Here is a 21,067-nt window from a genome sequence, read left to right on the forward strand (position 1 = left end):
GGTTTGTTGTACAGATTATTTCATCACCCCGGTATTAAGCCCAGTACTGATTATTTTTCTTGGTTCTCTGCCTTCTCCCACCCTCCAGCGTCAGACGGTAGGCCCTGGTGTCTGTTATTCCCCTCTACGTGTCCGTGTGTTCTCATCATTTAGCTCCCACCTATAAGTGAGAACATGCGTAGGGATTTTTTTATTAGGCAAAATGCAGGAATTGATATCAAGGTAGGCAATGTGGGCTGGGCTGTGTAGAGCACGTGAGGTGGGGAGCTGCAGGTCACCATGTCTGCTGGCGGTGGCTGTCTTGAGTCATGGGCCACCTGGTGCTCCGACCAGTGGCAGCAAGGCTGTATGAACCAGTTGTTCAGTTTTCCTTCTTGAGGTGGGACACTCACGACCTTGTTTGGATATATTGGCTCTCCTAAGGCCAGTTCCTGGAGGTCTTTAAGTAAAAGACAAGGTTAAACATTATGAGAGCACCGAAGAGCAAGTTTTTATTTTTTTTCTATAAAAGATAAGGAATTGATACCTTATACGTTTAAGCGTTTTTGTGAAATACCGTACACAAAGATAAAAGTGACCAAAATGTAAATGGTGGTTTCTTTTTTTTTTTTTTTTTTTTTTTTTTGAGATGGAGTCTCGCTCTGTCGCCCAGGCTGGAGTGCAGTGGCCGGATCTCAGCTCACTGCAAGCTCCGCCTCCCGGGTTCCCGCCATTCTCCTGCCTCAGCCTCCCAAGTAGTTGGGACTACAGGCGCCCGCCACCGCGCCCGGCTAGTTTTTTGTATTTTTTTTTTTAGTAGAGACGGGGTTTCACCGTGTTAGCCAGGATGGTCTCGATCTCCTGACCTCGTGATCCGCCCGTCTCAGCCTCCCAAAGTGCTGGGATTACAGGCTTGAGCCACCGCGCCCGGCCAAATGGTGGTTTCTTGAATGATTAGAACGTGAAAAGTCATGCAGTCACCACTCCCACCCAGAAAAGAAGCAGCGCCAGCTCCCCCAGACCTCTCCCAGGTGTTCCCATCGCAACCCTCACTACTCCCTAAGATAACCATTGTCCTCGCAATTCTTCTCCGTAACAGATCTTTACAAAACTATGCAGCCCTAAATACTATGTTACTTGTCCTTACATCTGAGTTTTATTACAAATGGAATTTTAAAACTACGTAATATTTACATCTAGCTGTTTTTACACATTATTTAGTGAGATGTATCCATGTTGTTGCATGTACTGTAATCTGTTCATTTTCTTCACCGTTTAGTAAGCCATTGTATGATTATAACTTTATTTATCCATTCCGTCATTAATGGACAGTTGAGTCATGTACAGTTTGGGGCTAAGGTGAATAGCGCTGTTATATTCTTGTGGCTGTCTCTTGAAACACATATGTACTCGTTCCTGTTGGTTACATACTTAGGAATGGAATTCCTGGGCTATGGGGTATGCATACATTCCAGGATAGTGCCAAACAGATGACTGAGGTATCTGTATAGTTCATGTCTTTTCAGCAATTTATGAGAGGTCGATTTCTCTGCATTCTCATCAATACCTGGTAGTGTGTTAGTCTTTTTACTGGAGGTCATGTGGGTAATGTGTAGTAGTGTCTCACCGTGGTTTGATTTGCGTTTTTCTTTTGGCTGGGGAGACTGAACACTTTTTCTTTTTTTCTTCTTTTTTTGGGACGGAGTCTCACTCTGTCACCCGGGCTGGAGTGCAGAGGTGCGATCTCAGCTCACTGCAACCTCTGCCTCCCGGGTTCGAGCGATTCTCTTGCCTCAGCCTCCTGAGTAGCTGGGATTACAGGCACCTGCCACTACGCCCAGCTGATTTTTTGTATTTTTAGTAGAGACGGGGTTTCACCATGTTGGCCAGGATGGTCTCAATCTCATGACTTTGTGAGCCTCCCGCCTCAGCCTCCCAAAGTGCTGGGGTTACGTGCTTCTAAATTGCATGATGATGTATCCTACTTTGTGAGACCGTATTGCACTGATGCTTGATTGACTCTTTCAATCTGGAAGCCAGTGTCCTTCAAATCATTAGCCAACCTTTGGAGCTCCTGAAATGATTCCATAATTATATATCTTTTGTCTCCTATTTTCTGGACAATTTATTCGATTACGTCTTTCAACCTTTCTACTGATGTTTTTATTCTGACTATAAAATAATTTCTAATAATTCTCATTTGTTCTACGAATGTTCTTTACAAACCGTTCACTGTTTTGTTTCACAGATACACAATCCTCTCTTACATGTCTGGGGATCTCAACTGTTGCTGCTGCTGTTTTAAAATGCGCCTCTGTTTCCTGCATGTCTTCGTTGGTTCCGGGTGTTTGTCTTCTGTGTGGTCTGAGTTTGCTTTCCTGCTAGAGGCGGTGCTCCCATATCAGGGGACCCTTGGCCATTGATTCAAAAGTCAGACTGAGGCACCGACAGCTGCCTGGAAGTTCTGGGTAAGCAGATGGGCTCATTGATGGAGAAGCTTTGCTCCAGCAGGATCAGGCAGGGACTTGGACATTTTCCGGAATCTCCAGCTGTCAGTGCCTCTGGGTCTTTACCTTTGGGTCTGTTTTCCAGAGACTTCTGATGTCCTGCCAGTTACAGGGTAGGGAGGGAGGTGTCTTTAAAAACCTGGTTGCCGCACTCCTGAGGTAGGGGCTGGGGTGAGTGAGGAGAGGGGAGACTGACCATCCAAGAGGAAGATTCTCACAGTCCCCCTGTTGCCAGGAAGGACGTTTCTACCCTCAGCTGTGTCCAAGGAGACCCCACTCTTATGCCCGGGTGGGTGACGGACTGGCTCCTGCCTTGGAATGGGGATGTGCTGGGGTCACGCCCTCTTTTTTTTAAGTTTCCAACCAATGCTCTTTCAGAGCTTCACGCCTTCTGCCCAGGCCCTGCTGTCAGAGATACTTGGTGCCTCCAATTCTGAAGACTTCCTTGAGTTTTGTGACTCAAAACAATTTCCTTCCCCTGTGGGCATCAACAATGAGAGATCTTCAGGGCAATGAGGCACTCCAGTCCTTCCATCTCTCTGCTGTAGAAACCTCTGCCATCCCCTTTATCTCTGAAGCAAATGCACTTGACTGTCATTTAGGATGGTTTCAGGAGGGAAGGAAGATAAACCCCTGTGTTTACGCGGCTGTGTTAAATGAGAGGCACCTGGTCTTTTTTCTTTTTCTTTTTTAAAGACTGGGTGTCGCTCTGTTATCCAGGCTGGAGTGCAGTGATGTGGTCGTAGCCCACCTCAGCCTTGAGCACTCAGGCTCAAGCGATCCTCCTACCTCAGTCTCCTGAATAGCTGGGACTATAGCACCTGGCCAATTTCTAAAATCTTTCTGTAGAGGCAGGATCTCACTATGTTGCCCAGGCTGGTCTTGAACTCCTGGCCTCAAGGAATTCTCCCACCTCAACCTCCCAAAGTGCTAAGATTACAGGCATGAGCCATGGTGTCCAGCCACCTCTGGTCTTCCCTCGGCTTGCTTTCATTAAAGGACAAACACATGTCTTGCAAAATGCTTTTAAACATGTTTACAAAGTTGTTGGGGGAAGCAAATGTCATGAAATGAGAAAAGGATAGAGAAGGTGATGCTTGCACACAGTGGAAGACTCACAGTAACACAAAACCAGACAGGTGGAGAGCGCCCACATGGATGAGTCTCAGGCACCACGTGGAGGGACAAAACCAGACGTGGAAGTTCCAGAAGGGGCAATATTAACCTATGGGGGTAACAACAGAACAGGAGCCACCTCTAGGAGTGGGCATTGGGTGGGAGGGGACCCCAGGGAGTCTTCAGGGGTGCAGGAAATGTTCTTCATCTCAATGTGGGCTGTAATGACACAGGTGCATACATACATCACATGTCACCAAGCTGTATTCTTCTGCTTTTTGTGCACTTTACACACATCATTGTGGTGGTTTCATACTTCAGTAAAGAAGGAAATTGACATTTCTTGGTTCTTGCTGTGTGCTAGGCACTGACTTGGTCTGCTTTTAAAAAACCATTCATGTTATGAGCGCCTACTATATCCTAAGCACTATCTAGGTTCTGAGGACTCAGCAATGAACAAAAAAAATTAGGCACAGTCCTTGCCAGATGGTGCTCACAGTTAGTACAGGAGCCAGCATCAAATAACCACATGCATAGAAGAGGAAAGTGACCACAGCAGCAAGTAAAGGGCAGTGTGAGTGTGCAGAAGAAGGACCGCGTCCTACTCTAGGGGGAGTCAGAAAGGCTTCCCTGGGAGATCGGGTTTAGACAGAGGTCTCAGGCTGAGGAGGAATAAGCAGCTAAGGGGCAGGGGCTGGGGAGAAGGGCACGTCATGCAAGGGAACAGCATGTGCAAAGATCCTGTGGCAGGGAGAGGCATGGCACGTTAAGGAGGGCAAGGAGCAGGGCCCTGCTGATGTGAGAGAGCAGGGGGCCTGAAAACAACCATGTGCAGATGGGGAAACTGAGGCTGGAGATGGGACGTGGCTGCCCTAGGCCTCCAGCTAGCACAGTGGGAGTTGGAAGCCAGCTTTGTCTGCCCTCTCTCCTCCTGAGACAGCGCTTATGTCTACGGGAATGTGGACAGCAAGAGGCTGGGCTGCAACCACCTGCCAGCTGCCCTCACGCTCCTGGTCTCTCAACTCCACAGGGCCTGTGAACAGGGCTGGCTATGGGATCCTGCCCTGAAGAGCAGTACTGGTATCCCCTTACTGGGCAACTGCATGTCCTGCAAAGCCATCTGCAACCATCAGAGCCAGTGCACCTGTGCAGCTTCCTGGAGTGAGTTCTGGGACCTGAGCCCAGGGGACAGTGTGATCACCCCCCCCGCCTGCCCCCAGAGGACCCTCTCGCCCCACAGGTGGCTGAGGAGAGGGTGGCAGGAGATGTACAGTGTGGCACCTCTTACCCTTCCACCTTCCCGCTCTGGCCACACTGCCTCCTTTCAGTGTCAAACATGCCATGTTCTTTCCTGCCTCCGGTCCTTTGCATGTGCTGTTCCTGCTGCCTGGCATGCATTCCCTCTATCATCTTCCCTCGGCTCCCTCGTACCCAACTTTCAGGTCTCAGCCCAAACATCCGGGGTCTCCTCTGACCACACAGTAGTACTGGGCCCTCCTTTGTACTGCTAGTGTTACTTTCTGTTGAAACTTTTAATTACAGAACTTACCACACATATCCATAGAGAGGACAGCGCAGTGATGCCCTCGGCACCCATTAAATGATTCACAGATCATTTAAATTTGCCTCATACTTTCCCAACCAGTTGTTTTGGCTTATGTATTTTAAAGCAAAGCCCAAGACCGCATATCATTTTACCTGCAGATACTGGACCATAAAGATCTGTAAAAACAACCCAAATATCCTGCTACTGCCAGCAATCATTTATTAACATCATCTAATATTCAGGCCAGATCCAATTTTCCCTGATTGTCTTGAAAATTATCCATTGCTTGCTGTTCTTTTTCATAACCTGTTCTTTTCCTTGGTAGAACTTGCCACGGTTTGCTGTTTTGTTCTTTCACATCTGACTCAACCACTAGACTGGGAGCTCCCTGGGGGCAGGAACCATGTCTGACTTGAGCCTAGCACAGTGCCTGACACATAGTTCAGTCCTTCATGAATACTTGTTGAGGGGAACTCAGAGAGGCTGAGTGACTTACCCAGGATCACACAGCTTAAAAGCAGAGATGTCAGGGTTTGAACCCAGGACTCTGACTCCTAAATCATGCCCTGAACCATTACCCATTAATAAATTAGAACGTTCGTATTGGTTCATCCTATAAACATAGATGGAGTGCTCCAGCCCCAAGGAAATAGGAATCTGGCTTGGCCCTTCAAGGACAGTGTCTTCTTATGGGAGAAATGACTATGTGTCAAGGTAGAAAGCCACAGTCGGGGCTGGGTGCGGTGGCTCATGCCTGTAATCCCAGCACTTCAGGAGGCCAAAGCGGGCAGATCACCTGAGGTCGGAAGTTCGAGACCATCCTGACCAACAAGGAGAAACTGTCTCTACTAAAAAAAAATAGAATACAAAATTAGCCGGGCATGGTGGCGGGTGCCTATAATCCCAGCTACTGGGGAGGCTGAGGCAGGAGAATCTCTTGAACCCAGGAGACGGAGGTTGCGGTGAGCTGAGATCATGCCATTGCACTCCAGCCTGGGCAACAAGAGTGAAACTCCATCTCAAAAACAAAACAAAAAAGGCCACAGTCAGGAGAGACCACCTTCAGCTGGGGGTGGGGGGGTAGGGAGGTGTCCCTGAAGGACGCACCATCAGAGGCAGATTGTTAAGAGGCCACAGAATGCAGAAATCAGATGAGGGGGAAGACTGCCTGGAAGAGAGGGCAGCATGAGCAGAGGTGGGAAATGCAGCGGGGAAGACTGAGTCCTGGGTGGGGGCGGGGTGGGGTGTGAGGTCAGGCAGGGAGGGTCAGTGGTCTGGGGCGCTCAGGCACCACCTGCAACAGCCATGCTGGGACCACTGAGGAGGGGAGGAGGTCACAGAAAGCCCCAAGGACAGCACTGCTGGGCTGACTCTGTGCCAGGAGTGGAGGTATCAGTTCCTGTGCAGTTCACTGGAGCTCTGGGGATATGGCAGGGCTAGAGCAGGGGACGGCCCCATGTGGGCCATCTGAGTTTTCCTCCAGATTCCAACTCCATCTTTTAGGTCCTTCCTTTACTCTGTCAAATCCACAAGGACAGGTGTGTATTTACTTTGTGAAGAGGCTCAAATGAATATTCTACTCAAGCCTTCCATTAAGTGAGCATTTATTTAGTATGTGTCAGGCATTGTGCTGGGCACTTCAGCTCTGCCAACAACCCTAAAAAGTCAGTACTGTTATTTTCCCTATATTGGAAATGAGGAAACGGAGGCACGGAGAGGCTGTGACCACACTGGCTACAAATGGTACAGCCGAGGAAGGCTCTGAAATTTGGGTTCTTATCCACTCTCCTGCACTGCCTCTGAAATATGTCCTTAAAATATCTCTGTGAGCCATATTTTCACATAAATACCTTATTCTAAAGACAAAGGAAACTTGCCTGTTTTACGTAAAAACTTTCATGTAGAAATATTCTGAGGCATTGGATAAGGTAATTGATTGTCCTAAATAGATTTCTGTTCAAAGTTGGGTCCGCTGTGCTCTCTTAAGGCAAGTGTGATTGGGCTTTAGCTTCCTTGGCTTCTGTGCCTTGGCGCTGATACTTGTGTAAGCTGCTGTAGTTCTCATTTAGCATTAAGAGAGAAGAAACACTATTCATGTGGACCTTTCCACCTTCCTTCCAGCGCCTTGCCCCAACTTGCCAAAGAGAATTCTGGCTTTTCCCCTTCATTCCTTATGCTGATTTGAAATATATTTCTCCTTGATGAGGCTTGAAAAATGCAAGTAAAGGTCTTATGTAACAATGTAATCTAGATCTCAATTTTAAATGATAGCTGAAAAATCTTCATATGTTTGGAAACTAAGAAATGCACTTGTAAATAACCCATAGGTCAAAGAAGAAATAATAATGAAAAATAAGTACATTTTGAACTAGACATAGGAAAAATACATCAAAATGCAATGCAACTAAAATAGTACTTAAGAGGACAATGCATAGTCTTCAATGTGTATATTGTAAAAGTACTTGGCTTAAGGGATTGCTTTTTGGGAATTTAACCATAATTTCTTTTTTACTTTGATATGGCCAAACCCAGAGCTCCCGTCAGTCTGTGTTACCTGGTAGTATCATGCACTTCTGTCTCCCGGGGTCACTTAGAGGACAATGCACAGTCTTCAATGTGTATATTGTAAAAGTACTTGGCTTACTCTGGAATTGCTTGCTGGAATTTTACCGTAATTTTTTTTTTAACTTTGATGTCCTTTGTGGTCAAACCTGCAACTCCTGCTAGTCTGTTACCCAGCAGTATTACGCACTTCTGTCTCCCAGGGTCACTCAACTGCCGCAAGGAGCAAGGCAGGTTCTATGACCATCTCCTGAGGGACTGCATCAGCTGTGCCTCCATCTGTGGACAGCACCCTAAGCAATGTGCATACTTCTGTGAGAACAAGCTCAGGAGCCCCGTGAACCTCCCACCAGAGCTCAGGAGACAGCGGAGTGGGGAAGTTGAAAACAATTCAGACGACTCGGGAAGGTACCAAGGATCGGAGCACAGAGGCTCAGAAGCAAGTCCTGGTAAGCCACGTGAGGCGAACCTGCATGGTTTCACACAGGTTCAGAAAGGGTGGGAGGCCTGATGCCAGGCCTAGAACAGGAGAGCCCACAATGCCCGAAGCCCAGAGTCCAGGCAAATGGCCAGAAGCCAGGGAGATCATCCTAGGATTATAAAAAAATAAAAATGTAGGCAACATTTCCAGAAGTCTGTGGACAAGAAGAAAGCAGGAGAAAGGACCTGCCCTGTGAGGAAGAGACTTGTACTGGAGGCTGCCGAGGCTGCGCCAGTTCTCAAAGCACAGGCACAAGTAAGCAGCAGACCCACCCGTGTGAGCACCTGAGCAGAGCCACCACCTGCCCTCCACCAGTGCCGCAGGCTCCATTTATTTCTATTATTATTTTATTGATAATTTCAACTGTTATTTTAGATCTGGAGGTACACGTGTAGGTTTGTTACACGGGTATATTGCTTGATGCTGATATACCCATGTAACAAACCTACCCGCGTGCTCCTTTCACCAAGAGGTGGCGTCTGGTTCCCCTCCCTGGAATCCACTGGCACTGTGACTTGAATGAAATGCAGCGGCACTAATGAAAAGCAAGTTCCCAGCCTAGGTGGCCAGAGGCCTGCGTGCTCCAGTCTGCTGCACTCCAGCATCATCATGAGATGGACACTCGTGGCCAGTCCCTGGGTCCCAGGAGGAGGATGAGAGGCACATGGAGCAAAGCCAGTCCGGCACAGCTGAGCCCAGCCAAACCCTTGACTCGGGAGGAAGCACACGTCCCTGCATTTGGGGATGGCTTGTTACATAGCAGCAGCTAACTGGCAGGACAGCAGACGAGAGCAGGAGATGCCAGGCTAAGCAGGGACAGCAGGGTGCTGGGCAACCCGCGTCATCAGGCACACAGCCCCGCCCTTGGGACCTTGGCCCTGGGGCCTGGCCTCAGGGAAATGATGTTATCACAGGAAAGTCACTGCAAAGGAAAGGAAGTAGTCAGCCCCCGGAGAAGGGCAGGCCTGCTGTGTCTCCAGGACAGGCCGAGAGCAGGGCAAATGCCATCTCTCGTGTTTATGGATCCACACGGCATCCCCCTCCCATCCTTTCTAATGCCACAGAGCAGGGCAGGTGCACCAAGAGGTGTTTGCTGGGAGGATTAATTAGATCATTTCTGAGGCCTGGCATTTAGCAGATGCCCAACTCAACAGGAACTTTCTTACTATGTTCAAAGTGGCCATCTCCAGCCATAAGGCCTTTGTTTTCTTTGTTTTTAATTCTTTTTTATTTTATTTATTTATTTATTTATTTTGAGATGGAGTCTTGCTCTGTCACCCAGGCTGGAGTGCAGTGGCGCAGTCTCAGCTCACTGCAACCTCTGCCTCCCAAGTTCGTGCCATTCTCCTGCCTCAGCCTCCTGAGTAGCTGGGACTACAGGCGCCCGCCACCACGCCTGGCTAATTTTTTGTATTTTTATTAGAGACAGAGTTTCACCATGTTAGCCATGATGGTCTCGATCTTCTGACCTTGTGATCCGCCCATCTCAGCCTCCCAAAGTGCTGGATTACAGGCGTGAGCCACCGTGCCTGGACATTATTTATTTATTTATTTTATTTTTTTTCAAGACAGAGTCTCACTCTGTCAACCAGGCTGGAGTGCAGTGGTGTGATCTCAGCTCACTGCAACCTCTGCCTCCCGGGCTCAAGTAATTATTCTGCCTCAGCCTTCTGAGTAGCTGGGATTACAGGCATGCACCACCACATCTGGCTAATTTTTGTATTTTTGGTAGAGACGGGGTTTCGGCTTGTTGTCCAGGCTGGTTTGGAACTCCTGACCTCGAGTGATCCGCCTGCCTCTGCCTCCCAAAGTGCTAGGATTACAAATGTGAGTCACCGCGCCTGGCCTTTTCTTTTTACAATTTTTTTCCCCTCTGGCAATGCCTAATGAACCACATAAACTTTTTTTTTTTTTTTTTTTTTTTTTGAGTCAGAGTCTGGCTCTGTTGCCCAGGCTGGAGTGCAGTGGCCGGATCTCAGCTCACTGCAAGCTCCGCCTCCCGGGTTTACGCCATTCTCCTGCCTCAGCCTCCCAAGTAGCTGGGACTACAGGCGCCCGCCACCTCGCCCGGCTAGTTTTTTGTATTGAGACAGGGTTTCACCGTGTTAGCCAGGATGGTCTCGATCTCCTGACCTAGTGATCCGCCCGTCTCGGCCTCCCAAAGTGCTGGGATTACAGGCTTGAGCCACTGCGCCCGGCCCACATAAACTTTTTTAGTAAAACTTTTCCCTTCTCTTTCTTAGGAAGCCTCGTTCTTAGGAATTCCTAAATGGAATCTGATGGATTCACAACCAGATTCTACCAGATGCACAGAGAAGAGCTGGTACCAGTTCTACTGAAACTAATTCCAAAATAGCAAGGAGGGACTCCTGCTTAACTCATTCTGCAAGGCCAGCTTCACCCTGATACGAAAACCTGGCAAAGACACAACAGGAAAAGAAAACTACAGGCCAATATCCCTGAGGAACATAGATGGAAGATGGATGAAAGGTTTAAGTGTAAGACCCTAAACTATAAAAATCCTCGAGAAATCCTGGAAAATGCTGTTCTGGACATCTGCCCTGGGAAAGAATTTATGAAAGCAACTGCAACAAAAACAAAAATTGCCAGATGAGACCTAATTAAACTAAAGAGCTTCTGTACCCGCCCTGCGCCCCCTCCCCCCCCATCCACACACACACACACAATCAACAGTGTAAACAGACAACCTACAGGATGGAAGAAAATGTTTGCAAACTGCATCTAACAAAGGTCTAATATCCGTGATCTATAAGGAAGTCAAACAATTCAAAAAGCAACAACCCCATTAAAAGTGGGCAAAAGACATGAACAGACAACTTGTCAAAAGACACAGAAGCAGCCAACAAACATGAAAAAAGCTCAGCATCATTTATCATCAGAGAAATGCAAATCAAAAGCACAATGAGGGACCATCTCACACCGTTAAGAATGGCTATTGTTAGTCAAAAAACAAGAGATGCTGGTGAGGCTACAGAGAAAAGGGAACGCTTTATACACTGTTGGTGGAATGCAAATTAGTTTAACCACTGTAGCAAGCAGTTTGGAGATTCCTCAAAGAACTTAAAACAGTTACCGTTTAGCACAGCAATCCCATTACTGGGTATGACCCAAAGGAAAATAAAACCTTCTACCAAAAGGACACATAACACGTGTGTTCGTCACAGCACTATTCACAATAGCAAAGACATGGAATCAACCGAGGGGCCCATCAATAGTGGATTGGATAAAGAAAATGTGGTACATATATACCATGGAATACTACATAGCCATGAAAAGAAAAAAAATCATGTTCCTTGCAGCAACATGGATGCAGCTGGAGGCCATTATCCCAAGTGAATTAATGCAGGAACAGAAAACCAAATACCACATGTTCTCACTTACAAACGGAACCGTAAGCCTTATGTACAGATGGACATAAAGACATGAACAACAGGCCGGGCGCGGTGGCTCAAGCCTGTAATCCCAGCACTTTGGGAGGCCGAGACTGGTGGATCATGAGGTCAGGAGATCGAGACCATCCTGGCTAACCCGGTGAAACCCCGTCTCTACTAAAAAAATACAAAAAAACTAGCCGGGCGTGGTGGTGGGCGCCTGTAGTCCCAGCTGCCCGGGAGGCTGAGGCAGGAGAATGGCGTGAACCCGGGAGGCGGAGCTTGCAGTGAGCTGAGATCGCGCCACTGCACTCCAGCTTGGGGGACAGAGCGAGACTCGGTCTCAAAAAAAAAAAAAAAAAAAAAAGGAATAACAGACACTGGGGCCTACTGGGGTGGAGGCAGGGAGGGGCCAAGGGCTGAAAAACTACCAATCAGGTATTATGCTCACTACCTGGATTTTACTCTAGCACAGCCTCTCCTGAGGGGAAGCGCAGATTCACCTGGAGGGAGTGTGGATACAGAGGGTCTGAAGAGCCCAGCCACAGATGCAAGTGGCCATGGCTGCCGCCCTGGTGTCTGGCTACCTGCCCACCTCCAGTGCAATGGATTCCACTTTGGGTCATCCCTACCCACCTCACAGATCGAGAGACTTGAGTCTCAAATTTGGAGTGACTCGCTGACAGTCACGCAGAGAATGCACAGCTGAGTTGAGATTTGCGCACAGTCTATGGATTCCAGAGTCTGTCCCCTCTGCAACCGCAGAATGACCCAGTGGCGTCCACAGAGCTGTTGTTCCTTGGGTGTGAGCTATCGCCCCTGGGACAAGGTTAGCCACTTCCTGTGCGTGACCATCAGCTACGCCCCGTTCCCCGAGGGCACTGGGCAGAACCTCAGATCTTCATCTTGGCTCCAGGTAACAGAGCCCCAGGCTGTGAACAAGGGGGCTGTGAGGACGTGTTGGTGCCAGTGGGGTCGGCATTACCACGCCTCACCCCGCATCAGCTGCCACACTGGTGCCATGGCGCGGCTTTTGGTGGCTGTGTGACTGTCGCTGTGCACTGCCCTGCCCCGTGTTTCTCCAGGAGCCCGGGGCTAAGGTCTGTTCTGTTCTGATCTCTGATGCCTGCATGGGCTGGTGGGGCAGGAGGGGAGCTTGCTGTGGATTGCAAACAGGAAGTACAGAGCCACATGGCCAGGGGAGGGATCCAGAGGTAGACCTATTTGAGGAGAGGGAGCAGAGAACACCATGTAACCAAGTTGTGTAGCTGCGCACGGTGGAAGGGCTGACCCTCTCCTCTGCCCGCTTCATGGGCTCCCTGAATTCTGCTGTCCTTTCTCTCCAGCCCTGCCAGGCCCCACCTCACCCCGACTCCAGGTTTCTCTCACATCCCACTGAGAGCTGCCACTCCTTAGTGAGACCTGGAACTGTGGTGGGCTAGTTGTGTGTGAGGAGGGAAGAGCAAGGCAGGTCCTGTCCCAGACCGGTGGAGTTCACCATCTTGTGGAAGGCCAGGCCGTGGACAAGCCATGCAGGTGACACATTCCTCTCAGTGCACGGAGGCCATGTAACCCAGCTTCAGGTGAGATGGGAAGGGGAAGGCTTCACCAAGGAGGACAGGGAAGGCTGTGGCAGGGGTGTGGAGTGTGGAGCCAGACCCTGAGTTATGTCCCTTACTAGATGTGTGGCCTGGAGCAAGCTACTGCCTGTCGGTTCTGTGAGCCTGAGGTTGTTCACCTCATGGAGCTGCTGTGAGGATGATTTGGGAGAATACATTTTGAGGGGATCATGAGCTCTGTGCGCTGGAACTGCTCATTCAAAAAGCAACCATGGGCCGGGCGTGGTGGCTCACACCTGTAATCCCAGCACTTTGGGAGGTCGAGCCAGGTGGATCACCTGAGGTCAGGAGTTCGAGACCAGCCTAGCCAACATGGCGAAACCCCATCTCTACTAAAAATACCAAAATTAGCCAGGCGTGGTGGTAGGTACTTGTAATCCCAGCTACTCAGGAGGCTGAGGCAAGAGAATCATTTGAACCCAGGAGGAGGCGGAGGTTGCAGTGAGCCGAGATCCGGCCATTGTATTCCAGCCTGGCTAACGAACGAAACTCTGTCTCAAATAAATAAATAAATAAATAAAAGCAACCATGTTGAAACTACATGGTGGGGGCAGGGGGTTCCAGGCAAAGGCAACAGCATTCACAGGTGCTGCTAGGGGCGGGGAAGGCTGTGAGTGGCTCTGTGCTGGAGGCTGAGCTAAATCCCTTCCTCTGGGACTCCCAGCCTGCGGGAGTGTGGGGGTCACTCTACATCCAGAAGCGGGGGGTACCCCACCCCAGATCTGCTTTGAAGGTGGAGACACTTCCACACGCTCACCAAGAGGGCACAGAAAGACCTTCCACACACACAGCAAGAGGGCTGTGAAAGACCTCTACGAGGAAAACTACAAACACCACCGAAAGAAATCACAGATGACACCAACAAAGGGAGACACATCCCATGTTCATGGATGGGTAGAATCAATATGTTTTTTCAGTTATTTCCAAATATTTACGAGGGATTCACAAGTATTATGAACATTTAACAAAATCCACCTGCTGCTCACACATGGGGCTTCGTGGGGAGAGCAGGGCAGGCTCCCAAGCTGGACTGAAAATGGCTTGAGATTTTTTTTTTTTTTTTTTTTTGAGACGGAGTCTCGCTCTGTTGCCCAAGCTGGAGTGCAGTGTCCGGATCTCAGCTCACTGCAAGCTCCGCCTCCCGGGTTTACGCCATTCTCCCGCCTCAGCCTCCGGAGTAGCTGGGACTACAGGCGCCTGCCACCGTGCCCGGCTAGTTTTTTATGTTTTTTAGTAGGGACGGGGTTTCACCGGGTTAGCCAGGATGGTCTCGATCTCCTGACCTCGTGATTCGCCCATCTCGGCCTCCCAAAGTGCTGGGATTACAGGCTTGAGCCACCGCACCTGGCCCCCGCTTGAGATGTTGATTAGGAGAGTTGACTGACCTGGGGTTCTGTTGCGACGACTCCAGGCTGACACGAGGAGCTCCCTGTCCAGGCTTACGGGCAGGTGCAGGGAGCATCTGCGTCTCCCTGAGGGGACGGAGCCTGCCCCAGAGAGTAGGGCTACTCATTTGCCCGGTAGAGGGGGAGGAGGAGCACCAAGGGCACAACCTTGTTCCTCCATGTGAGGGCTGCAGAGGACTGAGTTGGGAAGAGTAAGCATTCAGGGGCAGCTGGAGATGGCACCAGGAGGGACCGGGTGACAGCTCCACGTGCCAGGCTGGGAGGACGATATCCTGCTGGCGGCAGGGGCGGCCACTGGAAGAGAGGTCAGAGCAGAGCTGTTGGGAGAGCACGCTGTTGCTCCTGTGTGGTGGTGATGGCAGCAGGGGCCCTGTGAAAGGCTGTTTCTGGCAATAATGGGAACCAGAGATGACAAGGACCTGGAAGGGGGATGGAGGAACAGTGCACTGGCATGAGATTAGAACTGGAGGGAGAGGCCCTGTAGTGATCATAATGGCTCTCATCTCGCAGGGCCCTTGTGGAGCCTCAGTGACTTGGGGTTTGTGAAGTACAGAACCACGCCCGGGACTCAAGGGTCCACTCCCCTGGTTGGATGGATGCCCCCCTGGGACAGGCTGAATTCGCTTCCTGGGGCTATGATAGTGTTCACGTGCCGGGTGCTTAAAATAACACTGACCGATTCTCTCCAGACTGAAGGCCAGACGTCAGATTCCATGTCAGCAGGACCCCACTCCAGTCAGATCCCACGTCAGCAGGGCTCACTCCAGTCAGATCCTACGTCAGCAGGACCCCACTCCAGTCAGATTCCACGTCAGCAGGACCCCACTCCAGGCAGATTCCACGTCAGCAGGACCCCACTCCAGTCAGATCCTATGTCAGCAGGACCCCACTCCAGTCAGATTCCACGTCAGCAGGACCCCACTCCAGGCAGATTCCACGTCAGCAGGACCCCACTCCAGGCAGATTCCACGTCAGCAGGACCCCACTCCAGTCAGATTCCACGTCATCAGGACCCCACTCCAGTCAGATCCTACGTCAGCAGGACCCCACTCCAGTCAGATTCCACATCAGCAGGACCCCACTCCAGTCAGATCCCACGTCAGCAGGGCTCACTCCAGTCAGATCCTACGTCAGCAGGACCCCACTCCAGTCAGATTCCACGTCAGCAGGACCCCACTCCAGGCAGATTCCACGTCAGCAGGACCCCACTCCAGTCAGATCCTATGTCAGCAGGACCCCACTCCAGTCAGATTCCACGTCAGCAGGACCCCACTCCAGGCAGATTCCACGTCAGCAGGACCCCACTCCAGGCAGATTCCACGTCAGCAGGACCCCACTCCAGTCAGATCCTACGTCAGCAGGACCCCACTCCAGTCAGATTCCACGTCAGCAGGACCCCACTCCAGTCAGATTCCACGTCAGCAGGACCCCACTCCAGTCAGATTCCACGTCAGCAGGACCCCACTCCAGTCAGATTCCACGTCATCAGGACCCCACTCCAGTCAGATCCTACGTCAGCAGGACCCCACTCCAGTCAGATTCCACGTCAGCAGGACCCCACTCCAGGCAGATCCCACGTCAGCAGGACCCCACTCCAGTCAGATCCCATGTCAGCAGGACCCCACTCCAGTCAGATCCTACGTCAGCAGGACCCCACTCCACTCAGATTCCACGTCAGCAGGACCCCACTCCAGTCAGATTCCACGTCAGCAGGACCCCACTCCACTCAGATTCCACGTCAGCAGGACCCCACTCCAGGCAGATTCCACATCAGCAGGACCCCACTCCAGGCAGATTCCACGTCAGCAGGACCCCACTCCAGTCAGATTCCACGTCAGCAGCGCCCCACGGAAAGCCCAGGGGCAGATCCTTCCCTGCCTCCTCCAGCTTCTGGTGGCTTCCCCAGGCCTCCCGAGCTGGTGGCCCCTTCACGCCCATCTCTGCCTCTGTCTTCACATGGCTTCTCTCTATGTCTTCTGCCTTCTCTTCTCGTATAGGACACTTGTCACTGGATCTGGGGCCCACCCTAATCCAGGATGTTCTCATTTCCAGATCCTTGTATTTATATGTCTGCAAAGAATCTTTTATCCAAATAAAGTCACATTTGCAGGGGGCATATCCTTGGGCCGGGGGGCACCGTTCAGCTCACTACATAGGGTGAGGGACAGGGTCGCCTGCCAGGGACTCCATACAGACCAGGAGCTCTGAGCTAGGAACCACCCCCCTCCATGTGAGGGTGATGCCAGCCTTGGGGTCAGTCATGTGGATTCAGAGTTCTGGGGAGCCTTTTACCTGGAGAGCTTAGATTGTGTTGGCCTAGAAGGTGGCAGTTGAAGTCACAAAAATGGAAAAGGTTGTGTAGGGACTGGGAGGTATAAGGAGAGAAAGGGATAGAAAAGAAGGTCCTAGGTGGGGTAATCTGCATTTGAGGGGTCAGAAGAGGAAGAGGGTCCCACAGAGACATGGAGAAAGAGCAGGTGGGGAGGTCAGAGCAGCTCCAGCAGGGCTGTGTCCACAAAGAAAGTTCTAGAAGGTCGTACTTAACCGCACATAGAAGGGACATCATAAGACGCCTACATGTGTCCCCAGCTCTGCCACAAGGAGGTCAGGGGATGCTATAAAGGGTCATTTTCAGGTGCCCCCAAGTTGAGGTTGCCCTTGGTGGCTCCAGCCAGGGGCATGATGGGGCTGTGGGCTAGGAGCCCTGTTTCACTGCCTGGGAGGCTGACAAAGGTTGGCAAACTGGACCCTTCCTCTGCCCTGTTTTTTTCCTGCTTAGATGCATCATTCGTCCGTCCCTTCCCTCTGGCTCATGAGAACCTAATCAGATACAAATGTGGCAGGGGTGGGGTGTGGGTGGACGAGAGCAGCACAGAACCACCCTTGAGGACCTCCTTGGTGTCTGGGGGGCCCGGCCCCATCTGGAAGAAATCAGAAGTGGTTGAATTGATGCCAGGGGGTTGGAAGCCAGTGCACACTATGGTCAGGCCAGACATGGGGTGAGTGAGAGCCCCACGATCATGGGGAGGAAGGACGGGCCAGGGAGCCCCAACGTGACATGGAATCATGGTAGCCTTGAGAGCAGAGGCAGCGCCGTGGCCGGTAGGAGCAGGGGCCCCAGGAGTCTGCCTGGATGGCAGCTTCAAGTCAATGCTCCACTGAGACCTTAGCTCAGCTCTGCCGGGGTGGAAGTCGGGGGTTGGAGTCACATTGCTTTTGCTCCAGGAACTGCTCAAGATGTCATTTATTTTAGGTGCTAGAACTAGATGGGGTGGCCCTGGCTGCAGGCCTCCTGGTTTGCATTGCATTTGTGTATCTTGGGTTGGAAGGGTGCTTTTGCTTTTGTCCTGACTGTACCATGTGCCCTCACAAGGGGGCAGCAGGATGCTCCGGTTTTGCTTCCCGGGGTTGAAGCCAAGGTCCAGGGACCTGCAAAGGCGGGGACAGAACCACAGGGGACAGGGTGGGCCAGTGTCGCAGGGGCGAAGGAACGCCCCTAAGGAGATGCTGCACAAGAAGCTGGAGTCAGATGTGGGGACCAGGGAGGCTTTGTTTCGATGGGCGTGATCTGGGTGCTGGGAACAGGGGCTGAAGTCTATGTGTCCCTACCCCCAGCAAGATGGAGGTTCACCTTAAAGAGAGGTGGCCCCAGAAAGACCCAGGGACCCCAGGCCCAAAGGAGAGAAGGAGGTGACACTCTGGAAACCACTTCAGTCCAAGGCCACACACCAGACGGGAGACTTACACCCAGCCTGCCCTCCTGCCTTTTCCTGAACTTATACACCTGCGCATGCATGCACGCACATGCGGATATGCACGCACACGCACGTGTACACACACACGCGCGTGCATGCACATACACAGACACCCGGAGGATGTAGAGTCCTCTGCAGGGAAGGCCTGAAGGTGTGCACATTTGGAGGTTGTGATGACCTCACAGGGAGGCTGTACCTCACGTAGAAAAGCCCCTCTTAAGCACTGGCAGCCCACTATGTGTCAGGGACACACCTGGAATGTTCAGGGCGCCAAGAGCACAGGGAGGGAAGGAGAGATGCTTGCAGAGCAGAGGGATCAGGAAATGGGGACTATCACGGGGAACTGCAGCCCAGGACCCCCGAGGAGGGTGGCAGAAACCTTGGCCGGGCAAGAGGTCCAGCAGCCCCTGCCCACCCCTGCCCACCTTGCCACCAGGCTCCCCTTGCTGGCTGGGCCCCCAAGGTGTGAGTGCATGGCCACGGGCTGGAACTTTCTACCCAGGTCCCCTGCCTCCTGCATGTTTGCAGGGACCTTTGCTAAAGCCAAGCCCGTCTGTGGAGAGAGAGGGGTATCGGGCCCCACTCTGCAGATGCAGACACTGAAGGCGAAGGCGGCTGAATCAAACATCCAGAACCATAGCCCCCTGCCCTCCTGCCCCCTCCCTGTCCCCCGCCAGGCCCACCCCTAAATGACAAGTCCCAGTGCTGCCTAGCGGGCTGAACCGAGCCTGCGCTGGGAGCCGCAGCAGGCTGGGGAAAGTATTTTTGGGTGAGAAATGGCTTTGAAAACAGTTTGAAAAACAAAAGAAAGGCCGGGCGCGGTGGCTCAAGCCTGTAATCCCAGCACTTTGGGAGGCCGAGACGGGCGGATCACGAGTTCAGGAGATCGAGACCATCCTGGCTAACACGGTGAAACCCCGTCTCTACTAAAATACAAAAAAAATTAGCCGGGCGAGGTGGCGGGCGCCTGTACTCCCAGCTACTCGGGAGGCTGAGGCAGGAGAATGGCGTAAACCCGGGAGGCGGAGCTTGCAGTGAGCTGAGATCCGGCCACTGCACTCCAGCCTGGGCAACAGAGCTAGACTCCGTCTCAAAAAAAAAAAAAAGAAAAAGAAAAAAAGAAAAAGCGTAGAAATAAACTTTGTGCCAGCCCGCCTGGTCCCAAGGCCGCGGAAACTGTGGGTGCTGCCTCCTGGTGGTAATACCTGCAAGCTGCGCCTCTGGGACGCTTCCCCCGGACTTGATTTTCAGACAAGTCTAGAGAATGAGCAATTTTTTTTAATTTGCATTTTTTGGCAAAAGCTTGCGACTAGGCCCCTTTGGTCCTGGGGAACAGTAGACAGTGAGCCGCAGGGCAGGGCCTCTCCATGCTGTGGATTCCCGCCTGTCCTTTCTCACATAATCTCAAGCAAGGCTTATTTACAGCTCCTTGTCTGCCTTCCACTGGGGTGGCATCAGAGTGCCTGCCTGGCTATTCTCACCCCACATTTCTTGGGGATGTTCTCTCTTAGGACACATGGCCCTGCCTCATTGGCTGGAGTGACTGTGTGGTATTCCCTCTCGGGAGCGTGCCATGCTGCATTTAACCCTTCATCCCCTGTAGATGGAAGGCTAGGCTGGATCCAGTCTTTTGCAACCTGAACAATGTTGGAGGAATACGATTTGTGTGCTGGGGGAGATGCAGCCCTAGAAGTGAAGCTGATGCAGCAAGGGGAGCCAGGGAGGCATGTTGTAAATGGTGGGGGGTGGTTCCAAATGGCCCTTGAGAGTCCACCCCACCACCAATATGCAAGCTGCCTGTGCTCCCACTCCTGGCGTGACAGGTAGAAAGTGATATTTTTCTTAGTTCTAATTTGCATTGATTTTCTTAGGCTAGGGATTTTGAATCACATGTGTATCCTAGGGGCCAGGCAAGAGCTATGTTTCATTTTCCACAGAAAGCCTCGGATCGTTGGCCTGGGCAGAGAGGAATGAGAAGCTGGGGCACCTTCTTCATGTCCTCAAGAGCAGCGAGTCTCTGTTCTGGTCATTCAAACTCAGTGCCCTAAAAATGACCATCATGTGGCCTTGCATGGCTCTGTGGGGTAGCGGGGCTCAGCTGGGTGTATCTTCTGCTGCTCTTGCTTGGGGTCTCTCGAGCAGATGGTCCTGGGGATGGAGCCATTGGAGGCTTGGCTCTGATGCTGCGATGGTCAGGCCTCGCTTCTCCTCTAGGTGATCTCAGGACCTGTCCCTCTTCATGGGGCCTCTCCACCTGGACGACCTGAGTGGTGCTCAAAGCTCCTAAGGGAACAAAAACCAAGGGTGTCAGGCCTTCTTGAGGTGGAGGCCCAGAGTGGCACAGCCTCACCCCCACAGCACTCTCCTGGAATGAGTCCCAGATAGTCCACAAGGGAGTGATGTTGGGTGACCGTGCTCTGGGCGTGGTCTCTCAACACTCACTACCCCAACCTCAGAGTGTGGTCTGGGTTTCAGAATCTCACATTGAAACATTTGAAATGTGTGCACATGTTTAGTCTTCCTGATTGAATCAATCTAGTTCATTTTCACTTAGTAACATCTTGTAGCCCGGTGTTCTGTCTGTGCTCTGAGGGCTGGCAGCGTCTCCCCTGCTCATGCTTCCAGGGCATAGTTTGTGTTTGATTCCAGAGGTGAGTAGGAGCAAGTAAGCCTTGGGTGTGTGGCACCAAGTTTGCTGGTCCTG

General features: G+C 51.5%; 1 protein-coding gene across 3 annotated transcripts; it reads left to right on the forward strand.

The window, feature by feature from the left end:
* The first annotated feature begins 4,459 nt into the window (after window positions 1-4,459).
* LOC123569381 (tumor necrosis factor receptor superfamily member 13B-like) lies at window positions 4,460-13,719 on the forward strand. 3 transcript variants are annotated; one of them, XR_010582339.2, is made up of 4 exons: window positions 4,460-4,763; window positions 7,914-8,159; window positions 10,435-13,166; window positions 13,265-13,719. XR_010582339.2 is itself a non-coding variant. In XM_065532889.2 (3 exons), exons 1-3 carry the CDS (start codon window positions 4,706-4,708, stop codon window positions 10,458-10,460), a joined length of 330 nt encoding a protein of 109 aa, XP_065388961.1. In that variant the 5' UTR covers window positions 4,460-4,705; the 3' UTR covers window positions 10,461-13,719. The 3 variants fall into 3 exon arrangements, 1 of the variants encoding a protein (XP_065388961.1); XR_010582338.2 differs by having other exon boundaries at window positions 10,435-12,683; window positions 12,930-13,719; XM_065532889.2 differs by having other exon boundaries at window positions 10,435-13,719.
* Window positions 13,720-21,067: the final 7,348 nt, after the last annotated feature.

Source organism: Macaca fascicularis, chromosome 16 (assembly GCF_037993035.2).
Source record: "Macaca fascicularis isolate 582-1 chromosome 16, T2T-MFA8v1.1".
Lineage (NCBI taxonomy): Eukaryota > Metazoa > Chordata > Mammalia > Primates > Cercopithecidae > Macaca > Macaca fascicularis.

Excerpts from the sequence above, each read along its gene's own strand:
- LOC123569381 (XM_065532889.2), top strand. The coding sequence starts at position 4,706 with ATGTCCTGCAAAGCCATCTGCAACCATCAGAGCCAGTGCACCTGTGCA. Across the intron at positions 4,764-7,913 it reads CACCTGTGCAGCTTCCTGGA|GGTCACTCAACTGCCGCAAG; the intron begins GTGAGTTCTGGG and ends TCTGTCTCCCAG. Across the intron at positions 8,160-10,434 it reads AGGCTCAGAAGCAAGTCCTG|GAAGCCTCGTTCTTAGGAAT; the intron begins GTAAGCCACGTG and ends TCTCTTTCTTAG.